The following is a 21,851-nucleotide window of genomic DNA, read 5'->3' on the forward strand; positions in this document are numbered from 1 at the left end:
ACATGCATGTCATTTCCTTAGTCCTGTTCACCATGGTCCTGACACTCCATGCCTTGTGAGAGTGGAGGGGGGTCAGGGGATGGGGAATTGGAGAGGACCCTGGCTATGTCCCTGTAGCTAGATGTGAAATGAGCGCATCATCTGCTGAAACCTCCTGACCTCCCCAGTGGCCCTCAGAGGAGAAGGCCTTCCTTTGGCTTCTGGCTAGAGAAACACAGTTGGATGCTTCTCCAATGCCTTGCACCCAACACTCTCATCAGGCATGGAATGAACATGGAGCATGGCTTCCACAATCCCCATTTTTCATTTTGTATTCCTTCTAATTTCACATCTATTTTAAACCTCTCCCTCATTTGACGATGAAGATACCAGTTACAATCTAGGCCAGATTCTTTAGGTTCTTCTTGTGTTTTGATCTCTAGTTTTCCTTGCGATTCTTTCAGGACATCCTTGTATCTTAAGCATTTAGTTTTCTGGATACTTTTCCTCCCGAAAAGAGCCTCATGCGGCAAACACCATAAAGGTATTTTTGGACATATTCTACACTTGTTTCCCCCAGATCTTCAATAGAGCTTTTCTTATGAAATGATTTGTGCTTTCTTTATGGACTTTCTCTTTACCGTAAATTAGGTATCCATGCCACCCAAATCTTAAATGTTCACCCTCCAGACATAACAACTGTTTATTCTCTAATACAAACCATTCTCTAATCCAAACTAAACAACAAGCAGCATAATAAAGTTTTAAGTTTGGTAAACCCAGCCCTCCTCTACTTTTGTCATCACAAAGTATTTTCGTCTTTATCCTGGCTCTATTTTTAATTCCAAATACATTTTGAGATTTCCTTTTGCCATAGATTCAAGGGTTTTTCATTCTGGATGATGGGTATCGATTGAAACAGAAACAGTATTTCAGGAAGGAAACTCATTTGGATCAGTGATATTTTTCCTAATAGCGATAAGTGTAATTTCCCCCATTTTTCTAGGTCTTTTCTGATTTCCTTCCATGTGTCTCATAGTTATTCTGAAATGGATATGAGTTTTTATGTGTTAAATTTATTCCTAGATATTTAACTTTCTTTCCCTCTTCAAATCCACTAATTTCTTCCTGCATTTGTTCTTCCTTTCCCCCATATTTTTTGTTATGAATGTTGTTTTGTCTCTGTTTACTTTTAGTCCTGAAACATATTCCAATTCCACTATTACATCCATCAATTCCCTTGTGCTCTTTTCTGGGTCCTCCGGGGAATACAAATGTCGTCTGAGAAGACTCTCATTTTAAAATCAGTTTTATTTATTTTTATTCCATTGATCTTATTTTCTAATCTTATCCTATTATTCAGTGCTTCAAGGATCAGAATAAACAAAAAGGGGTGATAGTGGGAAAGCTTGCCTTGTACCTTTAGAAATCTTAAATTCCTCTGTTTTTTATAGCTAACAGTTAGTTTGGCTCTTTGATCTTTATACATTGCCTTTATCCATCTATAATAAGAAGCTCTTATTTCCATTTTTCAAGTGTCACAAATAACATATCCCATCCTATGTTATCGAAGGCCTTTTCTAAAAAGATAAGTGTTTTTTCGTTGTGCCTTTGAAAATATTCAATTATATTTCAGACGTTTTGTATATTACCACTGACTTGTCCTTATGAATCCAGTGTTTGAGAACCTTTTTTTGAGTCTATGGGCCAAAATCATAGAAAATAATTTATAATCCATATCTAATAAGGAAATAAGCCTATAGCTCTTTACCTCAGTTGCATTTCTATCTTCTTTTAACAGCAAAGTTATATTAGCTTGTTTCCATGTTTCAGGATAATGGTTTTCTTTGATGGCATTTTCTTTGATGGCATTTACAGGAAGAAATACCTTTAAACCCTTTGATCTTTTTGCTCAATATGACATGTAAACTGGAAAAGGAAGTAGCTAAAAGATTTTCCAGACTAATTTTGTAGATGGTCACTCACAGTATTGGAAAAACATCCAAATTCCTAAAATAGCGGAGTGGATAATTAAACTAAGAGAAGCAAAGGGATTGGACATTTTAACGGCAATCATGAGGGATAAACCAGTTGAGAAAACTAAAGAGGACTGGTCATGCTTTGATTTATTTTGTAATACTAATTATTAATTTACAATCCCAGATATCATATGGAAAGTCTACATGAACATTAGAGGTTTAACACGTATCGATACCTTGTAGAAATTTAAGTAAATTAAATAAAAGGGTCATCTTAGCTTATCTTGGAAGTAATAGTACATTTCTGACAGTTTTGTATATCAGGATGTTATTTATTGCATGTTGTATGTGTATCATATAGGTATTTCTACTTTTTTGTTGTTGTAGCTGTATTTGTTATGCAAATGTCTTGGTATGGTTTTTTTCATTTTTGTTTGTAAAGGATTATTTATAAATAAATTACAAAAGAAAAAAAGTGGTTTCCAACCGGATTATTTCTGTAGTTCAGATACAGCCTCAGTTGGTTATAAAGGATAGAAGAACCCAAGTCGATTTTTATCCTGGTAAAAATGGTTTTGCTTTTTTTAAAATAAAAGCAGTTTGCTTTTCTGTCTAATCCTTATTTTTGTTGTTCTTGTTTGCTTCTATGTTTGTTTGTTTCATTCTTGGTAATATGAGTTATTCTGGTCTGTCTCCTTCCTTCTTGTCTGAAAATCTATTAATAAGCAAACTGGGGGGTCTTTAAAATTCCCAAAGGAGCCACTTTTGGTCTTTTTGGGGGGACTAGCCTCCTCTTAGAAGCCAAAGCCCAATGTTTGTGAAGAAGAAGAATAAGGCTTGTATTAAACTATCCTCCCCATTTCTGATCCCTTTTAAAACCCATCTTCCCCAGAAGGAGCAGAGCTGTGTAATAAGAAAACCCTCTCAGAAAGACACAAAAGACACACAAAGAGACACACTTTCTTCCTTTTGGCCCAAGGAGCCTGGCCTCCTTCTGACTCTGGAGCCTCAGGAAAGAAAGAGAAGCCTCTGTTCAACTGAGACTCAGAGAAGGTTCTGGAACATTATTCCTCACCAGTGTTGCCAACAAGCCTCGGAGATAATTCCCGGAAATGCTTGTCCAAAACCCGCTGAATCCCCTCACATCACACTGAATTTTCAGTCACAATTCCCAGAAAATTCCCATAATGTTAAAATGGCGGATGTTTTGCAAATAAACGTAAATATAATTGCATAAAAATAATTGTAACTTATTTCAACTCTCAAAATCACCATTGAACCAAACAAAGAATCTTTCAGTCCTTTTAAGATATTTATTTTGACATGAAGGGGGTTCAGGAAGCTTTGTGCCAAATAGAAATGTGTTCGGATGCAACCGCACTGCAGAAATAAATCCAGTTTGACACCCTTTTAATTGCCATGGCTCAGTGCTAGGGAATCCTGGGAATTCTAGTTTTCTGAGACATTTAACCTTCTCTCTCAGCAAACTCTGGTGTGACAACAAACCACAATTCCCAGGATTTCATAGCACTGGGCCATGGCAGTAAAAACAGTATGAAACTGGATTGTCTCTGGAGTCTGGAGTGAAGATGCAGCCTGAGTTGGGTCCAAGACACACAGAAGAAATAAACCAGTTTAAGACTGCTTTAACTGCCCTGGCTCAGTGCTAGAGAACCCTGGGATTTGTAGTTTTGTGAGAAAGAGCTCTGGTGCCACAATGAACTACAATTCCCATGCATCTGAGGAAATACGCTTAAGTCTAGGAAAGCTCATGCTGCCAACTTTTCTTTCAGTGAGTCTCAAAGGTGCTACAAGATCTCTCTATCATCATCACCATTATTATTATTATCATTATTATCATTATCAAATCCAAATGCAGCTTAAGAACTGGACTTAAATTGGCAACACTGAATCCTGTAGACTCATTCTCTGGGGCTGTGATATGGAAGTGTGCAGGCAATTCCCTTGTTCAACCAGGGAATCCTGGGAATTGTAGTTTGTTGTGACATGAGACACTGCTTTTACCGGCAGCCAGGGCTCCATGCATGAAATTCTGGGCTTGGTGGTTTGTTGTGCCCAGAATCCCATCATCACAGGGAACCTTGCAGTTAGAAGCAGTGCCAAACTGGATTATTTCTGCAGTATGGATGGCAATGGAAAAGAGAACGAAAAAGAGAGCCACAAAACAAACTTCTTGGAAGACAGAGCAGGGATGCCAACTTACCAGGTGCTCTGCCCATGCTCAGAGGCATATTTAATCACTAACACACACACACAGTCTCAGGGACATCACATTCACATCACACAACTAACTAGTAGGGCAGCCCATGGAAGGGAGGGAAGATGGAGATAAACACATCCCTGATTATTCTACCCAGGTGCTCTGCCCATGCTCAGAAGCACCTTTCCACCTCTTTTTCTCCTCCATTCTTCTACTTTTTCCCTACTAGATTTTCCTCCCATCGACCCAAATGGTCCTCCTCACAGTACAACAACAACCCTGAGAGGTAGGCTTGGGGCACTCTGCCCAAGCTCAGGAATTCAGAAATTCAAATGTCACTCTCAGGCACACACAGTAGTCCCAACATCAACCCATGATACCATTATCAACTATTGCCTTTGTGATTGTGTGCCTTAAAACTTATGGCTTACTTGGAAATTCAAGGCAATTGGGATTAAGCCAGCCAAATCCCTCACTCCTCCTGGGCAGCAACACTTTGTGCCTGGGTTGGTTGCTTGCCCAATGCCTGCCTCTCTCTCTCTCCAGCAGCCGCTTTGCCTGGAGCGGAGCCTGAATGCCTGAGGGGGGGGGCAATCAATCACTGTCCTCCTCTCTCTCTGATTGGCTGAAAAAACTGTTAGTGTGATTCCAGAGTTGGTTGGTTTGCTCTTTGCTCCGTTCTGAACAAGTTCTGGCTCTCAAAGGGAGTCGTTGGAGAGAGAGACTAGAGAGTGTGTTTTTTCTTCAGCCCTCTTTCTGATTGGCTGAAACTGTTACAATCCAAAGGGTTGGTTGCATGCTGCAGGCAGCTTTCAGGCTGGAGCTGAAAGTCGCCGAAAATGCACTGAAATAGAGGAGGGCACGGAAATCACACGAAAAGCTCTGAAAAGTCACCGTTTTCGTGTGAAAGTCGCGAAATTGGCAACACTGCTAAGGTCACTCAGTGGGTTTCTGTGGCTAAGAATACATTTGAACCGTGATCTCCAGGGTCATAGTCCAATGCTCCAGCCACTAAGCCACACTGTCTCTTTCTTGAGGCTTTGTAGTTTTATTTGGTGTGGCTACAAGTCATTGCCGACTTCTGGCGAACCTCTCCTGGGGTTTTCTTGGCAAGAGTTGTTCAGAGGAGGTTTGCCATTGCCTTCCTTGAGGCTGAGAGAGTGTGGCTTCTTGCCCAAGTGACCCAGCTGGTTTCATGGTGGACGGGGGCAATGGACCCTGGTCTCCAGAGTTGTAACTCAACACTCAAACCACTGCACCACACTGCCTCCCATTCCCATGTAGAACCTGAGAAATAAGTGCAGACTTTTTCCTGTTCTTCATGTGTGTCTTCAAGTCATTTCTAATTTATGGCAACCCTAAGGCAACCTTATCATCGGGTTTCCTTGGCAGGTTTCTTCAGAGAGCGTTTGCCATTGCCATCTTCTGAGGCTGAGAGAGTGTGACTTGCCAAGGGTCACCTAAGTCCAAAACACACTGCAGCAATAATCCAATCTGAGACCGCTTTAACTGCCCTGGCTCAGTGCTAGAGAATTCTGGGAAATGTAGTTTTGTGAGACATTGAGCCTTCTCTGTCAGAGAGTTGTGGGGCCACAATAAACTCCAGTTCCCAGGATTCCCTAGCACTGGGCCAGGGCAGTTAAAGCGCTCTGAAACTGGACTATTGCTGCCGTGTCTTTTGGACCTTTCTTGGCCACAAATTGTCCATAGCCTGCAATGCATCTCCTAATTCTGTTGGCAGTCCCTCCCTCCCAACACTTTCTCATTTCCTCCCAAAACCAGCACAAAGCTGGAAGATGGAAAAAGGTTTTAAAGCAACATTTAAATCTGTAGTATTTTATTAAAAAACTAAATATCCCAAATGCTATTATCAGTTTTGTAGCTATTATTACAGAAAGACTTAGAGTGCAAACTCCTGAAATACCTTTATTTTCTGGAGTGAGATTTGCTTTTCCAACTGACTCACTGTGATGATCTCCGGTGGTCCAAGCAGCCAAACTGCGGCCCTGGAATAATAATAATAATAATAATAATAATAATAATAATAATAATTTTATACCCCTCTCTTCAGCCAACCTGCTATCAAAGTGTCTTACAAATTGTTAATTAGACATTTAGACATTATGGCTCTTAGCCCAGAAGACCCTTAAATTCCTGAAATCACGCTGCCATTATCCAGTGAATTATAAAAGGGTTTCCCTTAATCTACACTGGGACCAATTGAGGAACCTTATTTCTCCTTCTTTACTGATCTTCCCAAGCATCAACCGATCCAAGACACGTGTAAAAGGAGTGTTCAGTAGTAGATATTTACTATAAATAACAAAATATAACTGAAATATAAGTCATGCAAGATATTAAGAATCTTGCAGTTACAATATTTGTAAGTATATAATGTTCAATTCATACAAGCTATTAAAATAATAAATAAACCTAAGCGTCCAATTCTGAGACTAACTTCCAAGATCCTCTCTTTAACTCTCTCTCTCTCGATCTCCAACCGACACAATTCCCCCAGCTGTCTCTTGGTCTCTCAGGCCTTATATCTCCTTCTCACGGAAGCTTCCAGAAGAACCTTTATCTTGCTCTCTGATTGGTCAAGAGAGCCTTCCGTAGCAGTGATGTCACTCTGCATTTGCATAAACCTCCCTTTACTGCCTGAAGAAGACCTCCATTGACTGGAGCCCAGTCATTACACTTTCCCAAGGCAAGGCTTGCACCTATTTCCCAATGTTGTTCTTGGGGTCTGCCTTCCAGTTGTTTCCAGGTCTTATGGTGACCTTATGGGAGTCTCTGAAGGGGTTTTCTTGGCAGGTTCCTTCAGAGTGGGTTTCCCATGGCCATCCTCTGAGGCTGAGAGAGTGTGACTTGCCCAAGGCTTCAGTTCTTTTGGAAGCCTTTTTGCTTTATCTTCTAGAAGGCAGCTGAGGAGTTGCTTCTTGCTCTGAAGAATGAGAGGAGCCTTCTGGCATCCAAAAGGCTAATACTCTCTGGAGTTATGTCTGATAATATGTATATATAGGATTGCAATACCTGTTCATTTATCAAAAGGTTTCATATCATAGAATCTCATAGCTATGTTCCTTAATAGCAGTTAACCAAATTAAACAGTATATAAAACAAAAACATGAAACAAGCTAGATAAGGTAACTGTTACATGGATTTGTCATTGGTTGACTGGCCGAACCCAAAGGATGCTCAGCAATGGCTCCTTTTCATCCTGGAGAGAAGTGAACAGTGGGGTGTCCAACTCTGTCCTGGGCCCAGTTCTATTCAACATCTTTATCAATGACTTGGACGACAGAAACGGGGGCATACTTATCAAATTTGCAGATGAGACCAAATTAGGAGGAATAGCTAATACTCCAGAGGACAGGATCAAAATTCAAAATGACCTGAACAGACTAGAAAGCTGGGCCAAAGCTAACAAAATGAAATTCGACAAGGAGAAATGTAAGGTACTGCACTTAGGGCAGAAAAATGCAATACACAGATATAGGATGGGGGACACCTGGTTGAATGAAAATACGTGTGAAAGGGATCTAAGAATCAAGTAGACACAAGTTCAACATGAGTCAACAGTGCAATGCGGTAGCTAAAAAGGCCAATGCTATTTTAGGCTGCATCAATAGAAGTATAGTGTCTAGATCAAGGGAAGTAATAGTGCTACTCTATTCTGCCTTGGTCAGGCCCCACCTGGAATATTGTGTCCCGTTCTGGGCCCCACAATTTAAAAAGGGTGTTGAGAAACTGGAGCATGTCCAAAGAAGGACGACTAAAATAGTGAAGGGTCTGGAAACCATGTCCTATAAGGAATGTCTTAGGGAACTGGGGATGTTTATCCTGGAGAAAAGAAGGTTAAGAGATGATATGATAGCCCTTTTAAATACTTGAAGGGATGTCGTATTGAGGAGTGAGCAAGCTTTTTTTCTGCTGCTCCAGAGACCAGGACCCTGAACCATGGATGCAAGATCCAGGAAAAGAGATTCTGCCTCAACATTAGGAGGATCTAACTGACAGTTTGTTGTTCGACGGTGGAACAGACTCCTTCCTCAGAGTGCAGACTCCTTCCTCAGAGTCTTTCCTTAGAGGTCTTTAAACAGACACTGGATGGTCATCTGTCGAGGATGCTTTGATTGAGAGTTCCTGCATGGCAGGGTTGGACTGGATGGCCCCAGTGGTCTCTTCCAATTTATGATTCTATGATTCTGAGATCACAATGGGGCAGTCTCAATGCTTCAGGTAAGGAGCACCAGCCTGAAATCAAAATGGACAGACTCGGTGCAAGAGGGAAGGAGCATTAGCTTTAGGTCACAATGGGCCATTCTCAATCCTTCAGGGAAGGTGCTTCAGGCTGAAGTCACAAAGGGCCAGTCTCATTCCAGTCTTAATCCTTCAGGTAAGTAGCAGAAGCCTTGAATCACAACAGTCCTGTCTATTAGCCAGTCTCAGTCCATAAAGCATCAGCCTGAAGTCACAATGGGCCATAGTCAATCCTTCAGGCAAGAAGCATCAGCCTGAGATCACAATGGGACAGTATACATGCTTTAAGTAAGGAGCATCAGAATGAAGTCACAATGGGCCAGTCTCAAAATGGCCGCTGGAACACAAAATGTCTGCCAGAACACAAAATGGCTTCCTCTGCTCAGCACTTGGCAGTTGGCAGTTTGAGGCCTTCAGGAAACCCATAATGAAGATTGTAAGGTCCCTAAAGTCGGGAGTGACCCCAAACAGGAATTCCCAACCTTAACAATACCTAAAGGTTTTCCTGATGCTCTAATATAGAGACTCCCTGAGACAGTCAGTATTCGCAAGCAAAGGAGGGCCAGGAGAGCCCCGGAGAGGCTTATCTTGGGGTGGCTCTGGATCTCTGGTGCTGCAACAAACTACAAATCCCAGGATTCCACAGCATGGAACCAGGAGAGTTAACGCAGTTTCGAACTGGAATATTTCTGCAGTGCAGATACAGCCTGAGTTGGTTGTAAAAGGGTTGAAGCACCCAAGTCTGGTTTTTCCCCTCTTAATAAAGGTTTTACTTGTCAAAAAATAAGCACTTTGTTTTTCTGTCTAATCCTTATTTTTGTTGTTGTTTGATTCATTCTTGGTAATATGAGATGGTCTAGTTTGTCAACTTCCTTCATGCATAAAAATGTCTTAATAAGAAAACTGAGGAGACTTTTAAAACCTCCCAAAGGAACCACTTTTGGCCTTGTTTGGGGGGCAATCGTCCTCTTAGAAGCCAAAGACCAATTTTTATGAAATATAATAATAAGGCTTGTATTAAAACTATATTCCCCATTTCTGATCCCTTTTAAAACCCATGTTCCCCAGAGAGAGCAGAGCTTTGTAATAAGAAAACCCTCTCTGAAAAGATACACAAAACCCTGCATAGTGTTGCCATCTCATGGGTCTTAGGCTTTGGGAATGTGTGCCTTTGGCCAGTGTCCGTGTGGCTGGGGCTCCAGGGTCCCTCAGTGTTGCCAATCTGGTGACTTTCACACCAAAATGGGTCCTTTTCAGAGCCTTTGGTGTGATTTTGGTGGTTGGTTTTAATGGTACTTTTGGGAGTTGAAATAAGTATTTGGTGAGATATTGGGGGGATTTGGTGAGTTTTGGCCAAACGTTTGGGGAATAATCTTTGAGGCTTGTTGGCAACACTGCCTGCCTTCCATATTAACTGCAGGAGGAGCCTGTGAGGGTGGGGCAGGGGGCGGGGTCTTCCAGCTCCTCTTCCCCCATTGGCCAGAATGAAGAAGGGGAGGAGCTTCTGCCTCTCTATTTAACTCTGCCTGCGGAAGAATGAGCGAGGAGCAGAGAAGGGGACAGAGACAGACAGAGAGAGAGAGAGAGAGAGAGAGAGAGAGAGAGAGAAAAGGAAAGAAGGAAGGAAGGAAGGAAGGAAGGAAGTAGAGTAGAGTAGAGTAGAGTAGAGTAGAGTAGAGTAGAGTAGAGTAGAGTGGCAGCAGAGGGACAAGGCCTGGAAGCGGTAGGATTCACTGCTGTGCTGAGGGCTGGCTGGGCCTGGCTTGGGTCTACTTTGCTTTGGCCACTGCCCCCATGGAGGGGAGGAAGGAGGCCCTGCAGGCCTTCCAGGCATGGGCCACTCTCTCTGAAGGAGGGAGAGTGTGAATCGGATCCCCAAGTGGGTTTTTAATGCTTTTAATGGTGGCTCTCACACTGGAGCAATGGAAGTGGTGATGGTGATGGTGATGGTGATGATGATATTATCAGGCTGCCACCACCCCTTAATCATCATCAATGCCACCTCCCTGGGCATTCCTGTTTTGCACCACTGCAATTGCCATGGCTCAGTGTTCTGGAACTCTGGGAATGTACTTTTAGTTTGGCATTTCAGGTGTTGCCAAGGTTTGGAAATCCTGTTTGGGGTCCATTCTGACTTTGGGGCCCTTTCATCCTCCATTTTGGGTTCCCTGAAGGCCTCCAACTGCCAAGCGCTGAGGCAGAGGTGGCCATTTTGTGTTCCAGAGGCCATTTTGTGTGCTGCTTGTGACTGTGGGGAATAATGTTCTGGAACCTTCTCTGAGCCTCAGTTGAACAGAGGCTTCTCTTTCTCTCCTGAGGCTCCAGAGAGAGAAGGAGGCCAGGCTCCAAGGGCCAAAAGGAAGGAAGTGTGTCTCTTTGGGTGTCTTTTGTGTCTCTTTTCTGAGAGGGTTTTCTTATGCAGCTCTTCTCCTTCTGGGGAACATGGGTTTTAAAAGGGATCAGAAATGGGGAGGATAGTTTTAATACAAGCCTTATTCTTCTGCTTCACAAACATTACGCTTTGGCTTCTAAGAGGAGGCTTCTCCCCCAAAAAGGCCAAAAGTGGCTCCTTTGGGAGGTTTTAAAAGTCTCCCCAGTTTCGTTATTAATAGATTTTCAGACAAGAAGGAAGGAGACAGACCAGAATAACTCATATTACCAAGAATGAAACAAACAAACATAGAAGCAAACAAGAACAACAAAAATAAGGATTAGAGACAAAAACAAACTACTTATTTTTTTAAAGGAAAACCATTATTAGGAGGGTAAAAACAAGACATAGGTGCTTCTACCCATTTGAAACCGACTCAGGCTGTATGTGCACTGCAGAAATAATCCAGTTCTAAAGTGTGTTAACTCTCCTGGTTCCATCCTATGGGATCCTGGGATTTGTAGTTCATTGTGGCACCAGAGCTCTCTGGCAGAGAAGGCTAAGTGTCCCAAAGGTAAAATCCCAGGATTCCATAGCACCGAGCAGTTAAAGCGGTGTCAAAGTGCCTTATTTCTATAGTGCGGATGCAGCCTTCTTGGGAAAGGGGCTGATGCTGGGGAAAAGAGAAGGAATGCAGAAGGAAAGGAGGACGGACGGAGGCCACCCTCAGCTGGACTGGCCTCCCTGACCGGTCAAGACCTCAGCTGAGTTGTGGACAATGGGCATTCTTAATATTAATATTAATATCTTTCACTGTTGATTGTAATGAGGGAGAGGGATCAGGTTTCTATTTCAATGGAAGCATCAGGTTAATTTTTAGGTGTTGTTATGTTTGGAAATCCTGTTTGGGGTCCCTTCCGACTTTGGGGCCCTTTCATCCTGCATTTTGAGTTCTCTGAAGGCCTCAAACTGCCAACTGCCAAGCAGTGAGGCAGAGGGAGCCATTTTGTGTCCTGGCGGCCATTTTGTGTCCCGGTGGATTTTTTTGCTTCTGTCAGCCATTTTGTGTTCTGGTGGACATTTTGTGCTGCTTGTGAATGTGGGGAATAATGCTATGATTGAGATTTCCTGCATGGCAGGGGTTGGACTCGATGGCCCTTGTGGTCTCTTCCAACTCTATGAATCTATGTTCCGGAACATTCTCTGAAGCCTCAGTTGAACATGTCAGGAAATGACATGGATGTGGCCACTAGGTGGAGCTGTTGTGCAAGTTATATACAGCTCTAGTGGCAGTTATATGTGTCAGCATTCGAACAGTGCATCATCACAATGTTGATGCAACTGTCAACTGTCCTTCCTAACTGTCACTGAGAGACAGAGTGAGACAGTTGGTGTGTGAGAGCAACTGCCTCTCTGTGGATGGTGTTACTGTGGCTGCATCACAGGTTGTGTTATTTTTGTTGGTTGTGTAAATAGTGTGTATTAGAGACGGTTGTCCAATACACTGTGTATATATATATTGTAAATATTGCAAACGAAGGTTAAAGTCCTCGTGAAGAGTGAAGGCTTGTTCTGTAGTTATTTCTCAAGCCTGGAGCTGAAGGCCGTTTGCAGTGGTGAAGGAATATGTCCTTCTTGACCAGAATACCTTTGCAGACATCTCCGCAGATTCCTTCTCCCTGGCGTCCTGTCAATGTGGTTCAACTCTGCAGGTGGTTGTGGTGGACACAGCGCATCTTTCCACACACCCCAACAGAACAGAGGTTCCTCTTTCTCTCTCTGAAGCTCCAGAGCGAGAAGGAGGCCAGGTTCCTTGGGCCAAAAAGAGGACTGTGTGTCCCTTTGTGCCTCTGACCCTCCATTTTGGGGGGAAGGAAGGGAGGGAGGGAGGGAGGGAGGGAGGGGCCTGTGAGGCTCTAAGGAAGGGGAGGCAGGGGACTCAGGGCCAGTGGGGAGGCTGGGCTTTGGGGGCTGGGAGAGAGAGGTGGGGAAAGAGACCCTCCCTTTGGGCCCTAGCTGGGGAGGGTCCCACCAGTCCTTGCCTCCCCCTTTGCGAAAGGAGGCCCCCTCAACCCCCTGGACTAACTCCTGCCACTCATTCCTATGGCTGGGACTCAGAGGAGCTTCCTAGGCATTGTCACCTTCTGCCCTCCATGGCCACTCATTTCACATCTAGCTATGGGACATTTACAGGGCCCTCTTCAATTCCTCATCCCTTAATCCCCCATCACTCTAAGAAGGCATGGAGTATCTGTTGTGTATGAGAGCTGCAGTGAATCTGTGCTACGTCCAGATGGGAGGAAGGGGATGCCCACCTCTGCATTGACCCAAAGGAGGCATATGTCACCTGCGTATGTCACCAGCAGGATGCTGTTCTCTGTGTCTTTGAGTGCTGCAGTGTTTCTTGCCAAGCCAATCCTAACCCTGGTCTCTTTTCTCAGGAACTTAATCTCGGACCCCTTGGACCCGGCTTTGGGGCCTCTCTTGCTGTAAGTGACCAAGTGCAGGGCCACCAGGATGGCTGACACAGAGGCCAAGTGGAGGGAGTTGGGCTCCAACAGAAAGAGTATGCCGAGGTACAACAGCTCTTTGGTGAGTCACTATCCTATTAGCTTCATCTGTGTCATTGCTGGGCCAGTTTATGAAAGGAAGCAGATACGATACTGTCCCAGTTTGGCAGAGAAAGTCCTGCTTAATCCTGTGTCACCCCACTACTTCAGGGGCTTTTAAAAATTTCCCGGTTGCCCTCTCCTCCTACCAATTTTCCCGTTCTCAGCTCTCTTCAGTTCCTGAGTGCAATTGAGTTTGCACCTCACCAACTCAAAGTGGGGAGAGGAGAGGAAAGAAGGAGGCAGGATATGGCCCTTCCCAGGAGGCTGATGCAAAGGCAAACTGCTGTGCCCTTCCTAGCTTGTGTGATCTACCTCATAAACAACTTTGGCCATGTTTACTGCCTTCTGGGTTGCTTGTCCACATGTGTCTTGCTTTTACAATCTGTGAAATATTGGGGGCTATGGGAGAACATCTCTGGATCTTAATATGGGGTGGGCCCAATGGCCCTCAAGCCCAGAGTGCTCCCCAGAACTGTTATTAAAAATGATGTTTGCTTCTGAAATGTGTCAAGAAATGTCTAAATGCACCATAATTCATTGTCGGGTAAATGTACTGTATGTGTTGGGATAGTCAGTATCCTAATCTATCATCAATATCCCAGCCATGGCCTAAATTATATTGTGTATTAATATTAAAAAGATTCGAGACAAACTGGATCTCAAAGGCAGTAGCTTTTATTTTGCTGACAGAATTTAAAGTTTATTTCCTGGACTGAATTCTAAAGTGATCAAATACTATTTGGATGCACCGTGTGCTTTCCTCCCCTTTAGCTTAGTCACTCTCTGGATGAGGGCTATTTTCTGTTGCAGGTGACCTTTGCGGATGTGGCAGTATATTTCACTGAGGATGAATGGAAACTGTTGACGAAGAAGCAGAGACTTATGTACAATTATATAATGATGGAGAATTATCAGAATGTGGCCTCTGTGGGTAAGGAACCGGAATCCATTAGCATTATAGAATCACAGAGTTCGAATAGACAACAAGGGCCATCCAGTTCAGTCCATTTCTGCCATGCAGGAATACACATTCCAAGCACCATCCAGCCTTGGTTTAAAGACCTCCAAAGAAGAGAACTCCACCAAACTCTAAGGAAGTATATTCCACTGTCGAAGAGCTCTTACTGTCCCAAAGTTCCTCCTAATGTTTAGGTGGAACCTCTTTCTCTGTCGTTTGCATCCACTGTGGTGTCTCTTTTTCTCTGTAGCAGCAAATAGCAAGCTTGCTCCATCCTCAATACAACCCTTTCCAACATTTAAACATGGATATCATATCCGCTGTTAATTTTCTTTTCTCCAGGGTAAACATACCCAGCTCTCTAAGCCGCTCCTCATAGGGCTTGATGGTTTCCAGATCCTTCACCATTTTGGTTGCCCTCCTCTGGGCATGTTCCAACCTGTCAACATCCTTTTTGAATTTCGGAGGCCAGAACTGGACACAGGATTATTCCAAGTAAACCCTGACCAAAGCTGAATAGAGCTTCACTATTACTTACCTTGATCTAGAAACTATACTCGTATTGATGCAACCTAGAATCACATTGGCCTTTTTAGCTGCCGCATCACACTGTTGGTCCAAGTTCAACTAGTGGTCTACTAGGAGTCCTAGATCCCTTTGAAGCGCAGTTTAATTGTGATAGCAACATCCTGTAGAATATTTGAATTAGTAGTTTAGTGAGGCACTATTGCTCTCCACTTTATAAGGATTCTAAATACTGTATTGTAAACTGCCAATTGTCAGAAGCAGGTTCTGTGGTTCATCCAGAATGGTATTAGGGTTTAGGGGGGGTTGTTAGTAGTATAAATGCTAGTAGTTTTAAGTAGTTGGTAAGTATAATGGGGCCTAGAATGGCTTGGGGAAAGGAAGCAGTTGTGGAGGCTCTTAGCTGACTGGTTTGTGAGTTTGGGGTGGAAGACATGCCCCCAGGGGGAGAGTCGTATGTGAACGGTGAAAGAAGAAGGCAAGCGGTACCTTGGCAGCCAGGCTGGTTAGGGGCTGAAGGGGAGGAAAAGGGAGGAGTGTGAAGGTAGTTAATGACGGAGGGAAAAGGTTTAGACACTTCAGAGACAGCTTAGACTTATTAATGGACCCTTCTGCCTGAGTTTCTCAATAAACCTTTTGGTGGAAGCAAAGGACTTTTTAATTCTGAAACTAAGTTCCGCCCCCAGATATCTCACCAATGCTAGGATTTTGTAGGAAGACAGCATGGAGATTACCAGTAATGCATTTCTCATTGAAATGGTAGCACATCTCTGAGTATGTTTCCTTTTTTGGCCCTCTTCCAGCCTTTTGAGGTTCTGCTTCACTTCCCCAAAGGGATGCAATGGGATACTGAGGCACAAAACTTTATTCCTATTTTAAGGCAATACAATGTGCAGTTGCCCCTGAGATCCCCAGGGGGCCAATGTGACACCCCCAATCCCCAACAGTAGCCCATCCCTGTCTTAGAGATGTCTCAATACTGCTCCCTGGTGCTTGATCCTCACCAAAACAGAAGTCCAGGACCCAGCCCCCTTGCTTTGCCTTTCCCAATGAGTAATTTGCATATGGATTATCCTGCCTTTCTCAACAAATGAGCCTCAAAGTGTCCCTTTTATGCATCACACTCTGTTGGTGTGTGTCTGTGATAGAGAGAAAGAGCGAATGTGAAAAACAGAAAGGCAGGAAAGAGATGGTGAAGGTGAAATACTGAAGCAGTGCAGATGGGCAAGAAGGAAGGTTGGAGAGCGGAGGGAGAAAGGGAAGGGGATCAGGCTTAAGAGGGAGATGAAATGCACAGATATAGGATGGGGGACACCTGGCTGAATGAAACTACGTGTGAAAGGGATCTAGGAGTCCAAGTAAACCACAAGTTGAACATGCGTCAACAGTGTGATGTGGCAGCTAACAAGGCCAATGCGATTTTAGGTTGCATCAATAGAAGTATAGTGTCAGGATCAAGGGAAGTAATAGTGCCATGGTATTCTGCTTTGGTCAGGCCTCACCTGGAATATTGTGTCCAGTTCTGGGCACCACAATTCAAAAAGGATGTGGAGAAACTGGAGCATGTCCAAAGGAGGGCGACTAAAATGGTGCAGGATTTGGAAACTATGAGGAACGACTTGGGTAACTAGGGATGTTTAGCCTGGAGAAGAGAAGGTTAAGAGGTTATATGATAGCCCTGTTTAAATATTTGAAGGAATGTCAAGCTTGTTTTCTGCTGCTCCAGAGACTAGAACACTGAACAACGGATGCAAAATGCAGTAAAAGAGATTCCACTTCAACATTAGAAGGAACTTCCTGACAGTAAGGTCTGTTCGACAATGGAACAAACTCCCTCTGAGATTTAGGTGGAGTCTCCTTTCTTACAGATCTTCAAACAGAGGCTGGATGGCCATCTTTCAGGGATGCTTTGATTCCTACATGGCAGAATGGGGTTGGACTGGATAGCCCTTGTAGTCTCTTCCATCTCTATGATTCTAGGCCTATGGGAGCCAGGAGGGGGAGGCAGGAGCAAAGCCAGGATCGCCTAGCTCTGTGCGGAGAGAAAGGGACCTCTGGGAAGGACCAGGAGAGGGGCCATGAGGATTGGGAGGCAGCCACCAACCTCACAGATTATACTGATAATAATAATAAGTTTTATTTGTATTTACCCGCCTCTCTCAATGGAGCGAGGCGGTATTACAACCGTAAAATAGCCACAAAACAACAATAGCATCCAATTTACACACAGTAAAACAACAAAACGCTTAAAACTCAATTTGGGACAAATAAAAACATCATTTAAAATGCACAGTTGTGATCAGAAGTGGGATTTTTCCTTAAGTTCTTTACAAGAGGTCAGCTGGGTAAGCCTGCCGGAAGGGATCCGTCTTTCTTGAAAGCATCCAAGGTGGTGTTAAGATGGATCTCCTCCGGCAAGTTGCTCCATAACTTGGGGGCCATGGCTGTGTATGCTCTGTGAGAAGTTGTTCTTAGCCTGACCTTTGGGTAATCTAATAGATTCTTCCCAGATGTTCTGAGAGTGAGGGGCGGATAGTGTAGGGAGAGGCCTTCCCTCAAGTAGCTCAGGCCCAAGCCATGTAGGGCTTTAAAGGTAATAAGCAATGCTTGGTATTGCGCCCGGAAGCTAATTGGCAGCCAATGTAGGGATACTGGTGTTATATGGTCTGACCTAGATGTTCAGGTGACCAATCTGGCTGCCACGTTTTCAACTCACTGAAGCTTCCAAACTTGGTACAAAGGTAGCCCCATGTAGAACACTGAATTTAGGAAATGAACTTGAAATCAGGCCCTTGTTTTCATACATATTGAGGGTTCCATTTAGCAATTATGAGCAATGTCTATGAAGAGAGGAAAGGGTATCACAAAAATTCCTCTTTCTCTAATGTTTCTTTTCCAACCTGAGCTTTCTTAGCTCTGTGGTTGATTCCAGAGGCCCTTTGTCACTCGAAATGCTGGAGTCTGGGGAGGACACCCACAAGTGCTATGCTTTTAGGGGAATTTCATACTTAGCTCAAAGGAGAGATTGAGGCAACAGTGACCTCGGGATTCATCCCAACTATACCAGGCCCAGAAGCACACAGAACTCCAGAGGCGTTTCAAATAGGCTTTTGTGTTTTATTTAGGGGGAAAGCAAAATACATGCACGCACACACACATATACACATATAGGTGTTCACGCACTACATGCAAGAACTAGGTAACAAAGGTGGGAGTGGTGAATAGTGTAAGGCTTTGCTAATGGTAATACATTACCTAGATGGATCTTGATTCCAATTGCTGTGGGTCCAGAATGGGGAGAGAAGTCAGTAACTGCTATAGCAAGTGAGGCTGGTGAGTGTAGTGAGGTGTTTAGCAATGTAAACCAACGGAGTGTAAGTCTGCAACTGGACTGATGCTGAAGAATAGCCAGTTGGGGCTGATATTTATACTGAAATTGTTGCTTGGGGGCAGAAACTGAGCATTCAAAAAGGTTTAAATTGCTTTAGGATGTTTCCTGGGTGGGGAAAGAATTGTCTGAAACTGAATTAAATTAAATGGGTGCTTGGTGGAAATACTTCAGCCAAAAAGGATTATCACACCGGCTCTCAGGTCCTTCTTGGCTCTGAATTCTGGTCCCATTCAAAGCCAATGTATAGCACAGTCTGAAGCCGACACTCCCAGAGTTCAATAATAACATAGCAGAGTACAGTAGCAAATCTCCAGATATAGGCATTGGCAATGCATTAACCACTTTCCACACTTAAAAATAACTCACAGCCACAGTTGATTTCCTCCAAGTCCTTGGTGGTTCTTTAGCTTGACTTGCAATAGAAAACAAATATGTACCAGCTCTCCTCTCTGACTTCCATCAACTTCACAATCTCTTGTACACACAACTCCAACCCACATCAATCCACATGTGAGCTGTATACTGTATTGGTTGTGAGTAATCTCCTGGTGCCACACAGCATGAAGCATCCTCTGCAGTTAGCTTGCATCATGCCATGTGCTCTGACTCAAGACTCTATGGCAGTCTCACAGGAAATGATGCCACTTTTCAATCAAAGTATTTTTACATATATTTATTGGAATATTTTTCAACTGTCTGACTATCTGCTTCTACTGATTTTCTCATGACAGTTCCCCTTCAATTTCTTCTTTGGTAGCTCTGAGTAAGGATACAGTCATTATATGGATTTGGGGCATCCAGAACAGGGTCATGCTCAGTTCACTCACACCAACATTATTAATTTAATCTCAAATAGGGAGGGATGAACGTGGGGCTAAATCTTGGGGCAACACTTTCCTCTCTTAACACTGAGATTCAGTCTTGTCTGTCATTGTCCTCCTTTACAGAAGAATTTGTCAGCCATGAGAGAGTCCACACAAGAAAGAAGCCACATAAATGCCAGCATTGTGGGAAATGTTTTTCTTCAAAGTCAGACCTATTGGCACATCAGAGAGTCCACACAGGAGAGAAGCCATACAAATGCCAGCATTGTGGGAAATGTTTTTCTTCCAAGTCATACCTATTGGCACATCAGAGAGTCCACACAGGAGAAAACCGAAACAAATGCCAGGATTGTGGGAAATGTTTTTCTTCCAAGTCATACCTATTGGCACATCAGAGAGTCCACACAGGAGAGAACCCAAACAAATGCCAGGATTGTGGGAAATGTTTTTCTTCCAAGTCAAACCTATTGGCACATCAGAGAGTCCACACAGGAGAGAAGCCATACAAATGCCAGCGTTGTTGGAAATGTTTTTCTTCCAAGTCATACCTATTGGCACATCAGAGAGTCCACACAGGAGAGAACCCAAACAAATGCCAGGATTGTGGGAAATGTTTTTCTTCCAAGTCATACCTATTGGCACATCAGAGAATCCACACAGGAGAGAAGCCATACAAATGCCAGCATTGTGGGAAATGTTTTTCGTCCAAGTCATACCTATTGGCACATCAGAGAGTCCACACAGGAGAGAACCCAAACAAATGCCATCATTGTGAGAAATGTTTTTCGTCCAAGTCATCTCTATTGGCACATCAGAGAGTCCACACAGGAGAGAACCCAAACAAATGCCAGCATTGTGGGAAATGTCTTTCTTCCAAGTCATATCTATTGGCACATCAGAGAGTCCACACAGGAGAGAACCCAAACATATGCCAGCATTGTGGGAAATGTTTTTCTTCAAAGTCAAACCTATTGGCACATCAGAGAGTCCACACAGGAGAGAAGCCATACAAATGCCAGCGTTGTTGGAAATGTTTTTCTTCCAAGTCATACCTATTGGCACATCAGAGAGTCCACACAGGAGAGAAGCCACACAAATTCCAGAAATGAACTAACATTATATTTATCAAGAAGCAAAACAAAGAATGTATTTTAAATCTCTTGGTGATAAGAAAAAGCCCTTGTGATTTCGTGTGTTAGGTTTGTGTGTCCATATGCCTGTTTATGTTTTTCAATTATATTTTGTTATTTTGAGGTTTTAATTGCCTTTATTATAGATGATTGCTTTTGTTTATAAATTTGAGTGGGGATCATGGTGGTGGAATAGGTTAGTTAAACAGAGGGGTGGGATTGGCTGCAGCTGGTTAGAACAGTTATGGGAATGATAGCATTTGGAATTTGTTCGATGTTGGCTGAAGAAAGTTGGGGACAGGTATTAACAGAAAGGGCTAGTTTGTGGGAATGGAAAAGGGGGCCTTGTTATCTGTGGGACATAGACTGTGGGAATTGGAGGTGGGGGCCAGGTTTGGACGAGTGTGATGTTTTAGGTTTTGGGGTTTTAATGTTTGGTTTGGGGAGGGCAGCTCTGACTTAAACACTGAATTTCTGATGATGTGTTTGAAATAAAGTTTGTGTTGTTTCAATACACTGGACTCATTGGTGTACAGAAATTCTGCATTTGCACAAAATGTACCCTTTCTTCTCTCCTCAGCCCTCAGCTCCATTCCCAGCCATAAAAACAGAGGCAAACATACATATATACTCAGAGAGACAGAGCTTTATGTAGAAAGCAGAGCCTTCCCAGCCTTTCCCTCCTGAGTCCAGCTCCGCAGCTTGGTCTCCATTCTGGAAGGAAGGAAAAAAGGCCGTAGTCCTTCCCTTCTTCCAAAGGCCGCCAGTGGAATAAGCAGCGGCAGCAGCAAAGGCCTTACGATCCCTGCGCATGCTGAGAAGGGGTCTTTGGGGCATCTGAAAGGAATGAAAGTGCCAAGGGAAGAGAAGCATAAAGGGACTGCTGAAGTCGGGGGGGGGGGGGATTTGGGACCTGTTTCAGGCACCTTCCCCCCGGAACCCATTATTAGAGCCTTCCATAACTAACTATGATGCTTTAAATGACTATTTCACAGATAATGTCTCTCAGATAAGAGCCAAATTGGACGTCAGCATTATTGCGGAGGCTATAAGTGAGGTGTCCATGAGTAAGATCATACTGTATCAGTTTGAATCTGAGTACTGAGGAAGTGGACAAGCTCCTTGTAAGTGTGAAGAGGAGAACTTGCCCTCCCAACCCTTGCCCTTTTTATATCACCTGAAATATATCATAGATACATCTCTTAGTTAGGGCTATTTTCCATCATGCTTAAAAGAAGCAGTGTTACGGCCGTTTATGGAAAAGCCCTCCCTAGATCCCTTGGAGATGAACAATTACAGACTGGTCTCCCGTCTTCAATTTCTAACCAACATAATTTTGAGGATAGTTGCTCTTCATCTCCAAGTGGTCTTGGATGAGACAGATTATCTGGACCCATTTCAAACTGGCTTCATGATGGGATACGGAGTCGAAACTGTTATGGTTGCCTTAGTAAATGATCTTTGCTTCAAGGGGGGATGTAACTTACCAAACTTTAAGCTGTATTATTATGCAGCTTGTCTCAAATGACTAGAAGAATGATTCAAATTAGAAAACAATAATTTATTGAATATAGAAAAAGCTAACCTGAATCTTGGTA

At 43.5% G+C, this 21,851-nt stretch overlaps 1 protein-coding gene across 1 annotated transcript; it reads left to right on the plus strand.

The window, feature by feature from the left end:
• Positions 1-15,342: 15,342 nt before the first annotated feature.
• Positions 15,343-20,270, plus strand: LOC149284992 (uncharacterized). Its single transcript, XM_089495917.1, has 2 exons — positions 15,343-15,373; positions 19,247-20,270. The coding sequence occupies exons 1-2, from the start codon at positions 15,343-15,345 to the stop codon at positions 20,230-20,232; spliced, it is 1,017 nt and encodes a 338-aa protein (XP_089352043.1). The 3' UTR covers positions 20,233-20,270.
• Positions 20,271-21,851: the final 1,581 nt, after the last annotated feature.

Source organism: Sceloporus occidentalis, unplaced genomic scaffold (assembly GCF_023333645.1).
Source record: "Sceloporus occidentalis isolate IW3139 unplaced genomic scaffold, rSceOcc1.0.p SCAF_86, whole genome shotgun sequence".
NCBI lineage: Eukaryota > Metazoa > Chordata > Lepidosauria > Squamata > Phrynosomatidae > Sceloporus > Sceloporus occidentalis.